Source organism: Bufo gargarizans, chromosome 3, assembly GCF_014858855.1.
Source record: "Bufo gargarizans isolate SCDJY-AF-19 chromosome 3, ASM1485885v1, whole genome shotgun sequence".
NCBI classification, from domain to species: domain Eukaryota; kingdom Metazoa; phylum Chordata; class Amphibia; order Anura; family Bufonidae; genus Bufo; species Bufo gargarizans.
Genome location: NC_058082.1, coordinates 470,957,079 through 470,974,251, shown reverse-complemented (window position 1 = coordinate 470,974,251; position 17,173 = coordinate 470,957,079). Strand labels below are relative to the sequence as shown.

General features: G+C 40.2%; 1 protein-coding gene across 2 annotated transcripts in view; it reads right to left on the bottom strand.

Moving 5' to 3' along the window:
* Positions 1–17,173, bottom strand: part of GLRA2 (glycine receptor alpha 2) — a 219,321-nt gene that overhangs the window by 182,586 nt on the left and 19,562 nt on the right. The window contains exon 3 of one of the 2 annotated variants that reach the window (XM_044283705.1): positions 5,333–5,400. In XM_044283705.1, coding sequence (XP_044139640.1) covers positions 5,333–5,400 — 68 coding nt within the window. Of the gene's footprint in view, positions 1–5,164; positions 5,233–5,332; positions 5,401–17,173 lie in introns of both variants that reach the window. The other variant, XM_044283706.1, reaches the window with a different exon arrangement.

The following is a 17,173-nucleotide window of genomic DNA, read 5'->3' as shown; positions in this document are numbered from 1 at the left end:
CTGACCTTTTCTTTATTTTCTCCCAAATGTTTTACTGTACTTGATATTCTTTCCACTCTAGTAAACTGCCTTGGCAAATTTTTGAATACATGAGGATCATGATTGCTAGAAAAGTGGAGGAGATTATTTTTGTCTGTATATTTCAAGTAAAAAGTTATTTAAAATTTGCAATTTTTCCTTATATGTCTTGCAGTACATCCAGAAATGATATGGTGTTTCTATCCCATTCTAGATAAAATTTTATATACTCATGCTTCACATTGATTCAAATAATTGACAAATACAATTAGTTCCTCTTCAGTACCCCTCCAAGCCACAAAAATGTCATCAATTCACCACATGGCTCAAGTATGGGGATGAAAAAAACAACAATTCTATATCATATCCAGAAAAATATTTACAAAACTTGGAGCTACGGAGAACCTCATTAAAGTCCCCAGAGTTGCAAGTAACATTTTTTGTCAAAACAAAAATAGTTTATACTTAACCCATTAGTGATCACCAATACCAATACAAAAAAAAATCAAAAAGTTGTGTACCCCAAAATGATACCAATAAAAATGACAAGTCATGCTGCAAAAATCAAGCCCTCACACAGCTCTGTAGAAAGAAAAATAAAAAAGTTACGGATCTTGGGATGAGCAGTGCAAAAACATTTTCTTTTTTAAAAAGGATTTTTACTGTGCAAAAGTAGGAAAATGTAAAAGATATATATATATATATATATATATATATATATATATCTTTGGTATCACAGTATCGTACTGTATCGTACCTCATGTCAATAAAGTTTGGAGGATAAAAGTGATATAGTGAAGTTGATTTGAGTATAGGATTATTGGATGTTATGTAATCCAGGGTTAATTAAGCCACTATTGAATCTGTGAACACATACTGTCATATTCCTATAGTGTATTAATACAGTAGTTTATTTTTTTAAAGAAAACCTGCAACATTGCAGGAGGAGCTGAGCAGATTCAAATATAGCTTTTTTTTAAAAAAAAATATATAACTTGATTGAAAACCCGGCCTATTCAGGGCTTTGGAGTCCAGTGGGCGGTCCCACTCTGGGATTGATAGCCTTCCTGCATGTGCATACATCCAGAGATAGCTGTCAGACAATGATTAACACCGCCCACTGGACCCCGAAATCCAGAATGTGCAGAGATTTTCAATAAAGTTACACCTAAAGGGAATGTGTTTTGGCAACAATGCATGTGGCGTTATGTTACACTGTATTACTATTATTTTGTGTTATCACATTATTGGCTGCTGTCTGTGTTTATGGTGTGGAGTATAGCATTAACAAGACTGGAAGGGAACTTTCCAACTACCCTCTGGTTATCATATCACAGCACTATAGATAGGATACTAGAAATCCTAGTTCTGGTTTTCATGCGATCCACTAACTCACACAATGATTCAAGATTCCACAGAACCATTTCGGACATGGGAGCTGTGATAGACAGTAAAATGTGGCTGCCATGTAAAAATTTATTTACCCTAAAAATCAGCTAGACAGACCCTTTAAAGGTGTTCTCTGGGAATGATTTAAAATAGCCGCCAGCAAACTGTCCTAGAATATGAGTAGGACTGGTGGCCTCCACTTGCAGTGCTGCCTAGGGGGATGAGGGAATGGGGCCTCACTACACACTGTGCTCTGGAACTTTCCTGTACTATATATTGGTAAGTTCTCCTGTCAGGCTGCTCAGCCATGATGGCATATCGTAGGCATCATTACCATCTATTTTAGAGCAGTGTAATGTGTAGTGATGCCTCACACAACCTCACCCCTCTAGGCAGCTCTGCAACTGGAGGCAACTATTCTTGCTCACTGTCTAGGACAGGTTAAATCATTGCATTTCAAATAATTCCTGGAGAACCACTTTAAGAAGAAATATAAGACAATATTGGGAGCAGTGATGGATTGCTAAGTTGTGTATGACTTGTTTTACTATTTTACACTGTTCTGAGCATTTATCTGTTTAGCTGTTAATTTTCACTTTAATGAAAGGCAGCAGTTTGTTTGAATCTCCTCAGTGTGTAGCACTTCAGCTCCTGTTTGTGTCTTCCTATCCCTACAGCGACACATTAACTGTGTAATTAGACTGTCTGTCACCCTGCAAAGACTCATGTCTCTTGCAAGAAATGTGTGACAAACCTGTAATCAGACACAGCACTTCAATATATTTAATGCATGACGTTGGCAAAATCCTTTTTTTGCAATCAGCATTATTATTATGGGGCTGAATGCCATGTTTAAGTTAATTTCTTCCCCAGCTGAAAATTTCTAATGATTTTTTCAAAACATTTTTAACCTAATTGTAATACCATCACTGACTTATCTAACACTACACCTGGAATAAACGATATACTGTAAGTAAACAGGACAGAAATGTGCCCCACAGCCTGTCATTTGTTAGGGTATAGGGTACATGTCCCTGAAATGAATGGAGGGGAGAGTATCATAAGGGTAATAACTCAAGTCAGTTTTACTCAAATTTGCGTTAGTGTACTTTGCGCTAAGTACTCGTGATGAGCGGCAGGGGTCATATTCGAATTCGCGATATTCTACGATTGATTTTTTTTACTCCAAAAATCGGCAAGGTAATGATCATGTATTATACAAATTTTCGTAATGAAAATTTTTATTGCAAATTTTTCAACTTACAACTATTAGACAAAGAAGATTATAGCACTATATTAGCTAAATTGCTCTATATTCGGTTTTTTTCCTGAATATTCGCTATATTGCTATAACTTCATTTTTTTCGAATATTCGTAATATATAGCAATATAGCAAATATTCAAAAAAACTAATATAGAGCAATTTAGCTAATATAGTGCTATAATCATTTTTTTTATAGTTGTAATTTTTTTCCAATCTGGACTTCAGATGAGAAAATATATCACTATATTCAAAATATTTGCGAATTTTCGAAGTACCTATATTCGCGATAAAAATTTGAAATTCGAATATTCGTGATCAACACTACTAAGTACAATAAATGTCAATTTGTCACCTATAGTAGACAAAGATGTGTGGTGGAGGCAGTTCCTGCTGCATCCTGTTGTCTTACTGCCTGACAATTGCTAGAGGACATGGAATGGCTGATTGTTGGGGAAATATGTAAGATAACTCTTTATGTATTTTGTGTTTTTTTATTTATATATTTTTTTTACAGTTTTGCATTTTTGCTTTTCTTTACATGAAGGGCATTTGACAATAGGTTAAGTGGAATCCCTCAAGTGAATTGCACTAATTGTTAAAGGCCATTCAAAAGCTTTATAGAGCAATTTATTTATATACCATTTTAATATTAATTGAATATTAAAGGGGTTCTCCAGGAATTAAGAAAATTTTAATATTTAAATATTACTTTATTATAAATATATTCCCAAATACCTTTGCTTAGTTATAATGGCTTGTTTTGTCCGGGCAGCAATCATAAAATGGCTGCTGTCCTATTAGTACACACAAAAGCTGACCTAATCACACAGCAGTTACTTAACAACACTGAGCTAAAGAGCTGCCTCATCCTCCTCTCTGCTCTACTTGTCAGGGCTTATGATCCTGAATGCAGCTGATGAGATCTTCAGCTGAATCTCTGTAGGAATGGAGTTCCTGAGGAGACATGAAGTACAGAGAGGACGGACAAGACAGGCTGTGGTAACGGAGACTGCATACAAGTGCTGCTGCTCATTACCCCCACCTCCTCTCTATACTTCATGAACTCCATTCCTACAGAGATTCAGCTGAAGATCTTATTAGCTGTATTCAGATCATAATCCTTGACAAGTAGAGAGGAGGATGAAGCAGCTCTTTAGCTCAGTGTTGTGAAGTAACAGAGAGTGATCTTTGTAAAGGAGCTATTGGAGTAAGTGCTGCTAATAATTTTTTTTCCATATAATTTTACCCTAATGCTGAAAAAAATGAGAAGCTCAAGAGAAATAGCAATATACTTTTAGAATAGTTAAATATAAGAGGAAAAGTCAAGGAGTCAACCTAAATTCTTCACAAGTAACAATCTAGAGCCCATAGTATTCCAATAAAATAAATCCAACTCCAATGTCTTTGGATAAAATGAATGATTAGCTAAAAGTAGACTGGAACACAGTTGTTAGAACAATATAAAAGAAATTATACAAAATAATTGTATAATGTTTAATAGTACAGCTAAAATATACAGTAAAAATGTTTAAGTTGATGTTCAAAATTGGCCTTCTAGAATGGGCGGTCCTCTCAAAGAACATGGGCAATATACAAAGGAAATAATTAATTTATAATATCAGTTACTGAGTAAAGTAAATTTCCAAACTTTCAAAGCAAAAAAAAATAATCACATGCACGGTGCCACAACTGATTTTTTAAGGGTGGTGTCACACACAACTTTTTGTTGCAGTTATTTTTAGCCAAGTCAGAAGTGGATCCAACAGGAAGGAAAGGTAGAAGACCCTCCTTTTACTTTCTCATTCACTTTCAACCTGCTTCTAACTTTGGCTCAAAAAAAGTGCAACAAAAATTGCCACAAAACGCTGTGTGTGACACCCCTCTGAAAGAAGCTAAGTAAACATAAAACTCAGTCATTGATTTTAAATGAACGAAGTTTCATCGCAATGACATAACACACAGGCTGACTTTTTGATTAAGTTATTTATATCTCTGAGCCCGTGCAAGTGCATTTTTTTTCTCATATGGAGGCAATAATGACCATTGACATGTACATTTCAGAATATACAATAAAATGAAATGAGAAGATTAAATATACGTTAATGCAAGCATTGTAAGCGCGTGCATTATGCAGTTAATCTCATTGAATGACATCCTGCAAAGATGGAGACATGTTACCTCTCCCTCAGATTGCTCTTCAATGTCTGAAGGATTTCGCTCTCAGTTAAAATAAAAAAATTACATATAGAAGCAGCCATGGAATTTCTGTCTGTAATATCTTTTGCATCAACGTATTTTTTTTAATTTTGTATGGTAATTCATTGAAGACTCATTGTGACAACAATACTCAATATTTTCTTTCCTTTTTTGTTTAACATTCTTATATTAATGATTTAATGTTGTCATAGTTTTACTTTAGAATTTTGGAGGGATTGGCTAAAGTGACATGTCCATCTTCTTGGCAGGGTAGCTTCAATGGTCAGTACCACTCACCATTGTGGTTTCTGCTATTGAACCAAAGCTGTTGATAAATATGTTGCAGGTAACATTTACAGGAGGACCTGTAAGTTAAGACAATAAATAGAAGAAAAAAATGACAAATTTTGTTCATGATGTACATTCATTGCCGTCCGGCCTCCGGCCAGCGCGGTTGACACTTACCATTGTGGTCTCTGTGACGGATCCAAAACTGTTTATAAAAATATTGCAAGTAACGTTTACTGGAGGACCTGTGGAATGCAATAAGAATGTTGCAATACATATGGAAGCAAAAAAAATGAATGACTCTGATCCGTACAAGCTGGAACAGATTCGGAGGTAACCAAGAGGAAGAAAAGCATATTTTGCAAGAACACAAGAAAACAAGCAGGGCTTCAAGCTTTATGGATATGTGCATTTTAAATAAAACATAAAAAATGTTGCTTTTTATTTTTGAATTATGTGGTCAGCAGAAGACATGAAATGAGATGCGGCGTACGATGCTGGTAATGTCTTGTAATGGGAAGGTAAATGTAAAAGCTTTAACCGTCTAACAAGCGTTGGAGCTTTCAAAGTACTGCGCCATTATATTCCAGTTGTAGAATGTGATCAGCGGGACTGTAGGAACTACAAGCTTTGCATAATAACACAAACAGTAATGGAAAGAGCTGGAGACATTTGTAAATGTACTTAGTGCAAAAAGAAAATTGAACGATACAGACAATGAGTCCATGACACACAGTCAGTCTGAATATGAGTCGGTAGTGCAAGGCTTTTAATGAGTCTTTCTCCCTATCACAGGAGAATCAATTCATGATATGTTTTCTACTATAGTTAGCATAAAAAAATTGTAACAAATATATATATATATCTAATAATGCATGGAATATACAAATATAACATAAATATAACATTGATCATTTTTATGTTTTAAATTGTAAGTCTACCTTAACAAACAAAATGTTTTTTATTGCTACAATCCACCTAAGGAGTATGACTGTAGGATCAGACTACACAGAGTTTGTTTGTTGTCTGTTACCATGGAGATGCACAGGTCTGCATAGCAGCTATAGAAACAAAATGACAGAACATGTAAAATGAAGACCTATTACAAGGTCGATTTGTATAGCCTTTTAGTAGCTTTATGTCTATATACATGTTTGGAGAAGACAGGAGAATGATAAGGATTTCTGTCAAAATTATTTTTCTTTTGTTGTCAGTCTCAAGTAATGTCTGCTAATTTTTTTTCTTTTAACCCAGCTGCTGCAGTAAATGATGCCACCCTTCCTTGCCTTAAAGGGGTTGTCTCACTTCAGTAAGTGGCATCTATCATGTAGAGAAAGTTAATACAAGCCACTTACTAATGTATTGTTATTATCCATATTGCTTCCTTTGCTGGCTGGATTCATTATACACTGCTCATTTCCATGATTACAGACCACCCTGCAATCCAGCAGTGGTGGTCGTGCTTGCACAATATAGGAAAAAGCACTGGCCTATGTGCGCTCCCACGCTTTTTCCTATAGTGTGCAAGCATGACCGCCACTGATGGATTGCAGGGTGGTCTGTAACCATGGAAACGCGCAGTGTATAATGTGATAGAAAAATGAATCCAGACAGCAAAGGAAGCAATATGTATAATAACAATACATTAGTAAGTGCCTTGTATTAACTTTCTCTACATGATAAATGCAACTTAATGAAGTGAGACAACCCCTTTAAAAGGGTTGTTTTTTTCGCACTGGTGTATAGCGCTTTCTACAGGGTTTCTGGTATTTTGATAGCAAGAACAGTTGTGTCTATGTCACAATTCTTTCAGTCAGAAATACTGTAAACCTGACTACAAGTCCTCAAAGACAGGTTGTATCCTCATGATCATATGTTTCTGGTATAGCTGTCATGGCTACGTTATTAATAATTCATGATACAAGTTTGTGTTTCTTCAATACAAGCATAATACTGTTAAAGGGGTTGTCCAGGATTGTACTATTGATGGCCTATCCTCAGGATAGGCCAATCAGTATCTGATCTGCAGGGATCCGACACCATGCATCAGCTGTTCTGCAGTAGCTCTAGCGCTAAAGGTGGCGTTGGAACTACAGAACTGATGAAGAGTAACTACAGTGCTGCTTTCATTCACTTCAATGGGAGCAGCACCGTAGTTACCAGCTCTATTCACTACACAATGGTCGGAGCTGTGTTTTTTGGCACTTCCTTTCTGTGCCGAAGCTACTGCAGACCAGATGATCCGTGGGGGAGCAAGACTCCTGCTGATCAGATATTGTTCACACAAACATACAAAGTTTCTAAAATAGTGCAGGTGAAAAGTAAATATTCATTTGTGAACTTTACTTATTGTGCATATAATTGTATGCATTTAGAATAAGGTATTCATTTATCTCTTCCTTTACTTACTTCTGACTCTGAGTATTCCTTTACTTACTTACTTCTGACTCTAAAAATTATACAGTTAAATATATATATATATATATATATATATATAAAAATAGATATATTCAGTATATATATATTGCCTGATAAATTACAGTATTTAAAAAGTTTCCAAATTCCCATAGCATCTAACCAGGACTTTACAATCCTTTGTTCATAGATCAGTATATTGGAGCCTGTGCTAGATCGCAGACTGTAAAGAACATAACATATGCAATATTTTTATGGAATAAACATCCTGCCATAGTATAGCTAATAAAATACGGCAATATTAATGTTTGGCTTTAAAAATGCAGTAATGCAATTTAAGTAGAACTGCAACTCCAAGTGTCTGATGCTCATTTTGCCCTATTGATAATAATAAGTCTTGAATTCTGGATATGGGATGGACTCTTACTCCCTAGCAAATACATCCAAACTACAGGAAACATACAGTTCAATACAAATACGCCAAAGATTTTAATTTGGGTTTTAAATAACCACATCTTTATTCAAAACCACATAACTACAATAATAACACACAGCTACTGGCGAGGACCGACACATTCTGGCTTGCCAGTCTAGAAAAGCCAGAGTTACATCCAAAAAGTGTGCAGACAGCAGGGTGCAGGGAGTTGTAATTTCACAGCAGCTGGAGTGCTGAAGGTTGCTGATCCCTGTTTTAGGGCATCACTGACCCTACTAAAGATCCTAACCCCTGTGCTTGGCAGCCAAGCCACCATGAATGATGTTGCCATTACCACATCTTTCAGGATGGCCAACAAATCTAAGCCTGCTCACCAACATGAAGTCCAACAGCTTCTATTAGTAAGCTTTAAACCACCATACCTTGCCTGCAAATTCCACCTGCCTCCTCAACCACAACAGTATAGCTATATAAATTATCAAGGCCAGCTGGATTTCATAAACATACAGTGCCTTGCAAAAGTATTCCCCCCCCCCCCCTTGACTTTTTTTCATATTTTGGTGCCTCACAACCTAAAATTAATATGGATTGTTTGAGGATTTTTTAATTATTATTGTGAAGCAAACAACAAATAGGACAAAATAACAGAAAAAGTCAATGTGCATAACGATTCACCCCCCTAAAGCCAATACTATGTAGAGCCACCTTTTGCAGCAATCACACCTTCAAGTTGCTTTGGATAAGTCTCTATGAGCTTGCCGCATCTCACCGCTGGGATTTTTGCCCATTCCTCCTTCGAAAACTTCTCCAGCTCCTTCAAGTTGGATGGTTTGAGCTTGTGAACAGCAATCTTTAAGTCTGACCACATATTTTCTGTTGGATTGAGATCTGGGCTTTGACTAGGCCATTCCAACACATTTACATGTTTCCCCTTAAACCAGTCAAGTGTTGCTTTAGCAGTGTGTTTGGGGTCATTGTCCTGCTGGAAGGTGAACCTCCATCCTAGCCTCTAATCACGCACAGAGTGGTACAGGTTTTGCTCAAGAATATCCCTGTATTTAGCACCATCCATCTGTCACGACTATGGTTTTGGTCGTGACTCTTTGTGTCGCATGAAGTTGTCAGAGGTCTGCTCATGGTTTGTCTACCGCAGGTGAGGGCAGTTAGTTTGTTGTCTCACGTGTGGTTGCCGCTGGCAACATGATGTTGTTGGCAGTGAAACAGCCTTAGCTGGTTGCTAGGCGGCTTGTTGTCAAGGCATGCGGTTGCATCTAGCAACGTGTGTTTGAATGTGTTCACTTTCTATGTTTGGTGTGCACGGGATTTAGTTGTGTGTGCATTTCCCCTTTAAGTGACACTTTCTTTGTCTGGTGTTGGAAGGGTTAACTACTTTCCTAGTATGTGTGTGTGGGTGTGGCTGCTTGGGCTATTTAGCTTCTGCTGGATGCCTGTAGCTGAGGGGTACTCCAGCCATGCTTTAGGCTGGAGTCATCCTCCTGGTCTGTATATGCCATCTATCCAGTGAGGGCCACCCTTGTGGTCATAAATATATGTATGATGTTAAGAAGATGTTTTTATGCTCTCTATGTTGTTTGCAGCTATGGGTGTCCTGGATATCTGTGTGATTTGTGTGTGTGCTGTGTCCTTAATGTTTGTGTGGACATCAGAACTTGTGCATGGGTTCCAGTCAGCGTGTCTGTGGCAGGTAGGTGTAGTACTGGTTTAACTCACCTGCCATATCCATATGCTGTATATGTTTCCCCTCTCCTTGCTCCTTGGCCAGTGAGACTCCTGTTCGTCCGTGTCTAGGAGGAACAGGTCGTCTTACCCTGCTCCTAGTCCAGGGATTTCCTGAGGGCCAGTAGGGACCCTTGGTTACGGAGTATGAGCCCTCCTACCATCTGGGTTGGCTCATACGGTTAGGAGTCAGGGTCAGAATTAGGGACATGCTAGGAGGTGACCTGCTCCCTGATCCTGTCGTCCTGGCCTAGCAGCTACCCTTATCCTATTGACATCGCACGGTTGAGGGTTTCCCCCACTCTCAACCGTGACACCATCTTTCCCTCATCTCTGACCAGTTTCCCAGCCCCGGCTGCTGAAAAAGATCCCCACAGCATGATGCTGCCACCACCATGTTTCGCTCTGGGGATGGTGTTCTTTGGGTGAAGTGATGTGATGTGTTGGGTTTGCGCCAGACATGGTGTTTTTTTTTGATGGATGAAAAGTTACATTTTAGTCTCATCAGACCAGAGCACCTTCCTCCATACATTTAGGGAGTCTACCACATGCATTTTTGCTAACTCAAAACGTGCCTTTTTGTTTTTTGCTGAAAGTAATGGCTTTCTTCTGGCCACTCTGCCATAAAGCCCAACTCTATGGAGCCTATGGCTTATTGTCGTCCTATGTACAGATACTCCAGTCTCTGCTGTGGAACTCTGCAGCTCCTCCAGGGTTACCTTAGGTCTCTGTGCTGCCTCTCTGATTAATGCCCTCCTTGCCCGGTCCGTGAGTTTTGGTGGGCGGTCTTCTCTTGGCAGGTTTGCTGTTGTGCCATGTTCTTTCCATTTGGTTGTGATAGACTTGATGGTGCTCCTGGGGATCATCAAAGATTTGGATATTTTTTTTATAACCTAACCCTGACTTATACTTCTCAACAACATTGTCCCTTACTTGTTTGGAAAGTTCCTTGGTCTTCATGGCAGTGTTTGGTTAGTGATGCCTCTTGCTTAGGTGCTGTAACCTCTGGAGCCTTTCAAAAAAGGTGTGTATATGTAATGACAGATCATGTGACACTTAGATTGCACACAGGTGGACATCATTTCACTAAGTATGTGAATTCTGAAAGTATCTGGTTGCACCAGAGCTTTTTATGGGCTTCTTAACAAAGGGGGTGAATAGATACGCACATAACAATTTTCTGTTTTCTATTTCTAAACATTAGTTTTATTTATGTATTTTTCTCATTTCACTTCACCAACTTAGGCTATTGTGTTCTGATCCATCACATAAAATTTAGATTAACAAAACATTAAACTTAAGGCTGTAATGTAACAAAATGCGAAAAAAAAGTCAAGGGGGTAAATACTTTTGCAAGGCACTGTAGTTTTATTCTTGAAGCTAACCTAAAAAGGCACTGAGCCGACATTTTATAAATGGTCATGTATATTATTATTACATGTGCAGTACCTTCAAAAAGTATTCATACCCCTTGAACATTTCCACATTTTTTTCACTTTACACCCACAAACTTAAATGTATTTTATTGGGATTGCTTGTGATAGACCAACCCAAAGTAGCAAGACTTGACTTTAACTGGGCCATGTTAACACATGAATATGTTTTCATCTAAACCATTCCATCGTACAGTAGCTCTGGCTGTATTTTTAGGGTTCTTGTCCTGCTGGAAGGTGAACCTCTGCCCCAGTCTAGTCTTTTGCAGCCTCTACCAGGTTTTCCTCCAGGATTGCCCTGTATTAAGCTCCATCCATCTTCCCATCAACTCTGACCAGCTTCCCTGTCCCTGCTGAATAAAAGCATCCCCACAGCATGATGCTGCCACCACCAGGTTTCACGGTGGGATGGTGTTTTCAGGATGATGTACAGTGTTCGTTTTCTGCCACACATAGCGTTGGGCAGACCTGCAAAGGAAATCATACTAACCTCCTCCCCCCCGGCCATGGGTCTGTCTCCTTTGCTCCACGGCCTTGGCTGTCTCTCTTTAGTTCGCTGTCAACATCCACTTTGACACAGCGATGATGAACTGCCCCCCTTGTGTCATGTCAATTGGTCACATGATGGAAGGGGGGCACGTAATCGCTGTGGCCAGCAATTGAATGCTGCAGTGTCAAAGCAGATGTTGACAGTGGAGGACCCAAGCGAGGCAGCCGAGGCCTAGTTGCAAAGGAGCTGGGACCCAGTGCCAGGGAACAAGTAAGTATGCTTCCCTTTGTAGGTCTGTTCAGGAATAAGGATTTGTCAAACCAAATCCCCCCAAAGGTGTCCAGTCCTATCTAAGTTTACACTGTCTTTCTTTTGACAGTATAAGGGTTGGTTCACATCACGTTTTAAACTTCCGTTTGACATATACATTAGAAGAAAAAAAAAAGATATACAAAAAATGCAGCACACCACGTTTTTGTATCATGCAGTGTCCGGTAAAAAAAAAAACGTATGCTTTACAATAGTAAAAAAATGTATACTTTTTTTTACAATGGAACTCTATGTGAACGGATGCCACTATATGGCATCAGTCTGAGGCTGGCATACGTTACACGGATGGCAAAAACGTGATGTGAAGCCAGCCTTAGTAAATGTGGGCCAATGAATATATAGTTTTATATTGATTTTAATTAATTTGAAAGTTTAAATGATTTTAAAACAGTGGATGGTAGAGGTTCCCTCAGGTTCTCAAGAGGTGCTGGCCCCAAGCCAGTTACCCCTTTTTGCCTTCCCTAAAATCTGGCCATGCAGAGCCTAATTCTCCTATAAATAACCCAAATTATACATACCAAAACAAGTAGCAGTGAATGTTAAATCCTAATGCTTTGGAAAATTGTTTACAATGGATCATCACAAGCAGCAAGCTAACAATATCATAGTGCAAGTGTCACCGCTATTCTAGTGCGATGCCCTACATAGATGACACTTTAGCTTTTTACCTACAGGGCAAAAATGACCTTTAACAAAAAAAATTAAACCTGGATAGCAGAGGCTTTCCTTCTCTATTTTAATGAATTCAGCTTGCTGCTTGATTTTTATTTCCCGAATTTGGATCTAAGCAGCAATAAAATGCAATCGTAATCTTTCATGTTTAGCTAATTACAAATAAGCATAGAAATCTCAGCTTGAAAAATGTTATAGATTGCTTATTTGGTGTAAACTGAATCTGTTGGAGCAACACACTGTGAGATTAAAGGACGTTTTAACACTGATGCTCAATGCATTACAGAATCACTTGTTTGAAATAATCTGTCATTAACACAGTATTGGAGCTACACTATATGCATTAAAACAAAGCTTTAAATTAGGAGACCCGTGGCCCAGTTTAATGTATTTACCAATTCATAAAAGGCTCATTCGCGCTATTACCATGCAGATCAATGAAACAGATAATTATCGTTAATGGGTGTATATGAGCTTGAAGAAAGTCAATCATCATTGACAAAGTTGGAACTTGGTGCCTACGCAAATCGATTAGACTTTTAGATAGACTGTGAGGATTTATAGTTTTTTCTCATTTCTGAATTTAGTTATAAAATATACTATGTGTAGAACAGACATTATAACAGTACACATAAATGTAAAGTCCTATGTGAAGAAAAAAATATCTAGTAATCCCCTTTATAATGCACTAGTGTGGGATAGGTAGCTGACTAGATAAAAAGATGGATAGATAGATATTACTAAGGAACAACCTCTGAGGAAGGAAGCATTGAAGCTATACCGAACGTTGAGGACCATAAAGGCTGGGTTTGGACAGTAAATATAACTCTGACATATGGCTTTGGACTTTTCCTGCATTCATTGCTTCTATCACCCACCATACAGACTAGTCACCTGTTACAGGACTGCACCTCGCAGCTGCGAACTGCATAAGTATTAAGAATATGCACACTTGTGGTCATTTGGTAATACCGCATAGTAAATCTAGAGAGAGACTTTGAGGGGGCATCATGCTGCCTACCGTTTATACAGAGCATTGTGGAGAAGTACTGCCATAAGAAATACTTGGAAACTTTGCCTATGCAGCATCCTGCTCCTAGTCACGTATACTGCAAAGTGCAAAAGTATATTGTCATCATGTCATGTATGTATTTACTAAGTATTTCTGTAAGCACATGGTAATTATAGGCCATATCTCATAGCCACCACTAGATGGGGCTGGAGAGGAGAGGAGTGAGTCAGCATAGTGGAGTATAGTTGGAATCAGTGTTAGAGCAAGCACAATGATGTGAAGTAGACACCTTAGCCCCTTCTGGACCCAGGAACCAGCCAGGGGGAAGCGTGAAGGAGAAAGGAACAACTACTAAAAGCAGGCCAAATGTAACAGAGAGGTGTAGTGCAAGTCCAGTAGAGGTAATGTGTCTAAAAGGATTTATGGACTCTACGGGATCCATGTTCAGGAGTTGCCTCCGGTGCCTGAGCATACCAAATTACAGTTTGGCCTACTGTGAGAATTTTCACATCCCAAGGTGGATCCTGTGAAAGTGTACCGTAAGTACAGTAATCTGTTCAAAGACTGGAGCAGAAGAGTTTGCCTGCCATTAGGGAGAACCGCCCTTTGGGTTGCCAGAAGTAAAGTCTACACCCTGTGCCTGAATGTTTCTGTTTACAATTCAGTTAGTAAAGTGCAGGATAAGTAAGATTGCTTAAAACATCTAACGAGGCACCGGTTTTGCCTATGGTTATCTGTGGAGCTGTGAGACCTGTACCATCTGAGGACACTGTAGATCTTCAGTAAAGAATTGTTTCCTGTTACCCTAATTTTTTCTATCCTACATTTACACCTCAAGGTGCTGGTGTCCCGACAACCGGGAACCTGCCTCGTACAGTAAAACATCAATATCAAGGACACTTGGACCACCATCAGGCAAGAGAACCCAGATCTGGAGTGTGTCCTGAAGGGAAGAACCAGTGTGCCGTTCCCATCACTGCATGCTGGCCCAGGGAGCTTCAGAGAACCATGAGTACTACTGCTGCACCCATCCGGCCACCCATACCCACACCCACCCCTGTGGCTCAGTCACTGCACCTACTACTTATATTTGTACTGCAACCATCATCATATATTTAGTAAAGAGAAACTTTATTTATTCTGACCTGGTCACTGCCTGCACTTGTTCTCCTATCTTGCACACTGCCAACCTTCTACCATCAAGGGCACCCAGCCACCACCAAGCAGGAGCCCCAAGCCCAGGGTTTGCCTCCATTCATTGCCAGCACAGCCCAGGAGAGGGCTAGAGCCGAGATTAGGCGCCATGAGAACTACAACCACCCTCATCATCTTCAGTCACCTATCCCATCCTCTCCACTCCCTGCACCCCCCCCCCCCCCATGAGCCAGCAAGTAGCATATACGTATAGAAAGATAGGTAGATTTGAAAAAGGAAGAAAGGAATGATTGCATTATAGTAGAGTTGCACAACCTTTTCTGTTCCAAGGGGGAAATTGACACACTGTTTGCAATGGCATCATCATCTGAGACATAAATGTCTGATAGGTGCAGCTTCCTCCCACAGGTCCCAGAAGTCGGGTGAGTGTGGTCCCCTTCTTCCCAAATCAGCATTCCAGGGAGGAAGAGAATAACCATACATGTGGTTCTCTACATTATGAGTGTTGGAGTGACAGCCCATCATTTCACAACTCCCATAAGCTATAGTGTAGAGGACCAGATCCATAGATGATCACCTCTAACTTATATTCTCATTTTATGGAGTGCCAAACAGCGAAAAGGGATCCCATTCTCCTGAGGTATGGAGCACCTAGAGAGGACTATTAGTACTTGCTCACAGTGGCGTAGCGTGGGGGGGGGGACCGTGGGGACCGCTGCCCCGGGCGCAAAATTGCAGGGCCATGCGAGCCCTAGTAGCCTGAAGGCTAGTGGCCTGAAGCCTATGAGGCAGTAGAGCGACCGAAGTGTCTAGAATGGAGTTGATCCGAGGAGGTATGATGTCAGGGGAAGAGGCGGAGTCTTGTCATCCAGGGGGCGGGGTCTAAAGATGTGCGGGAGATTCTACAGAGCAGGATGTTGGAGAGAGGAGCAGAGTCTGCAGCAGGTCAGTATGTGGAGGAGAATAGTGACTGTTATTTTTACTTGGGGGCTTTTGGCAGGGGCTAAAGGGAGAAAGAATAATCTTTGTACTGGAGACTGTATGTTAGATGGGTCTGAAGAGAGTGTAGTGAGGGTGAAATTATTTACATGGGACTGTATGCTGGAGAGGCTGAAGGCAGGGGGGTGATATTATTTTACATAGGATTGTATGCTGGAGGAGCTGAAGGCAGGAAGAGTGCTGAATTTTACATGGGACTGTTTGCAAGAAGGGCTGGAAGGCAGAGGGAGTGATGTATCTTATGGGACTGTATGCTGGAGGGGCTAAAGGCCAGCGGTGAAGAGAGGGAGGGTGATATTATTTACATGGGCTGTATGCTGGAGGGGCTGAAGGCAGGGGGAGTTTTGTATTTTACATGGGACTGTATGCTGAAGACAGGGGGAGTTTTGTATTTTACATGGGAGCGTATGTTCGAGGTGCTGAAGGCAGGGAATTGATGTATTTTACATGTGACTTATGCTGGAGGGGCTAAGGCAGGGAAGTGATGTGTCTTACATAGGACTGTATGCTGGAGGGGCTGAAGGCAGGGGGGGTTGTATCTTACATGGGACTGTATGCTGGAGGAGCTGAAGGCAGGGGGAGTGATGTATTTTACATTTGACTGTATGCTGGAGGGGCGGAAGGCAGGACGAGTGATGCATTTTACATGGGACTGTTTGCAAGAAGGGCTGGAAGGCAGGGGTGTGATGTATCTTACCTGGGACTGTATGCTAGAGGGGCTGAAGGCAGACGGCAAAGAGAGGGAGTGTGATATTATTTACATAGGACTGTATGCTGGAGGGGCTGAAGACGGGGAGTGATGTATCTTACATGAGACTGTATGCTGGAGGGGCTGAAGGCAGAAGAGTGATGTATCTTACATGGGACTGTATGCTGGAGGGGCTGAAGGCAGGAGAGTTATGTACCTTACATAGGACTGTATGCTGGAGGGGCTGAAGGCAGGAGGGTGATGTATCTTACATGGGACTGTATGCTGTAGGGGCTGAAGGCAGGAGAGTGATCTACCCCACATGGGACTGTATTCTGAAGGGGCTGAAGGCAAGGAAGTGATGTGTCTTACATGGGACAGTATGCTGGAGGGGCTGAAAGCAGGGGGAAGGTTGTATCTTACATGGGACTGTATGCTGGAGGGGCGGAAGGCAGGGGGAAGGTTGTATCTTACATGGGACTGTATGCTAAAGGAGGGCATAATTATTACTATAATACTACAGAGGGGGCCATTATAATATTAATAATAATAATAATAATACAGAGGAGGAAATAATAATACAGAGGGGCCAGTATATATTATAATTATACAGAGGGCATTATAGTTATGGGCACTACGGGGGAGGGTAGG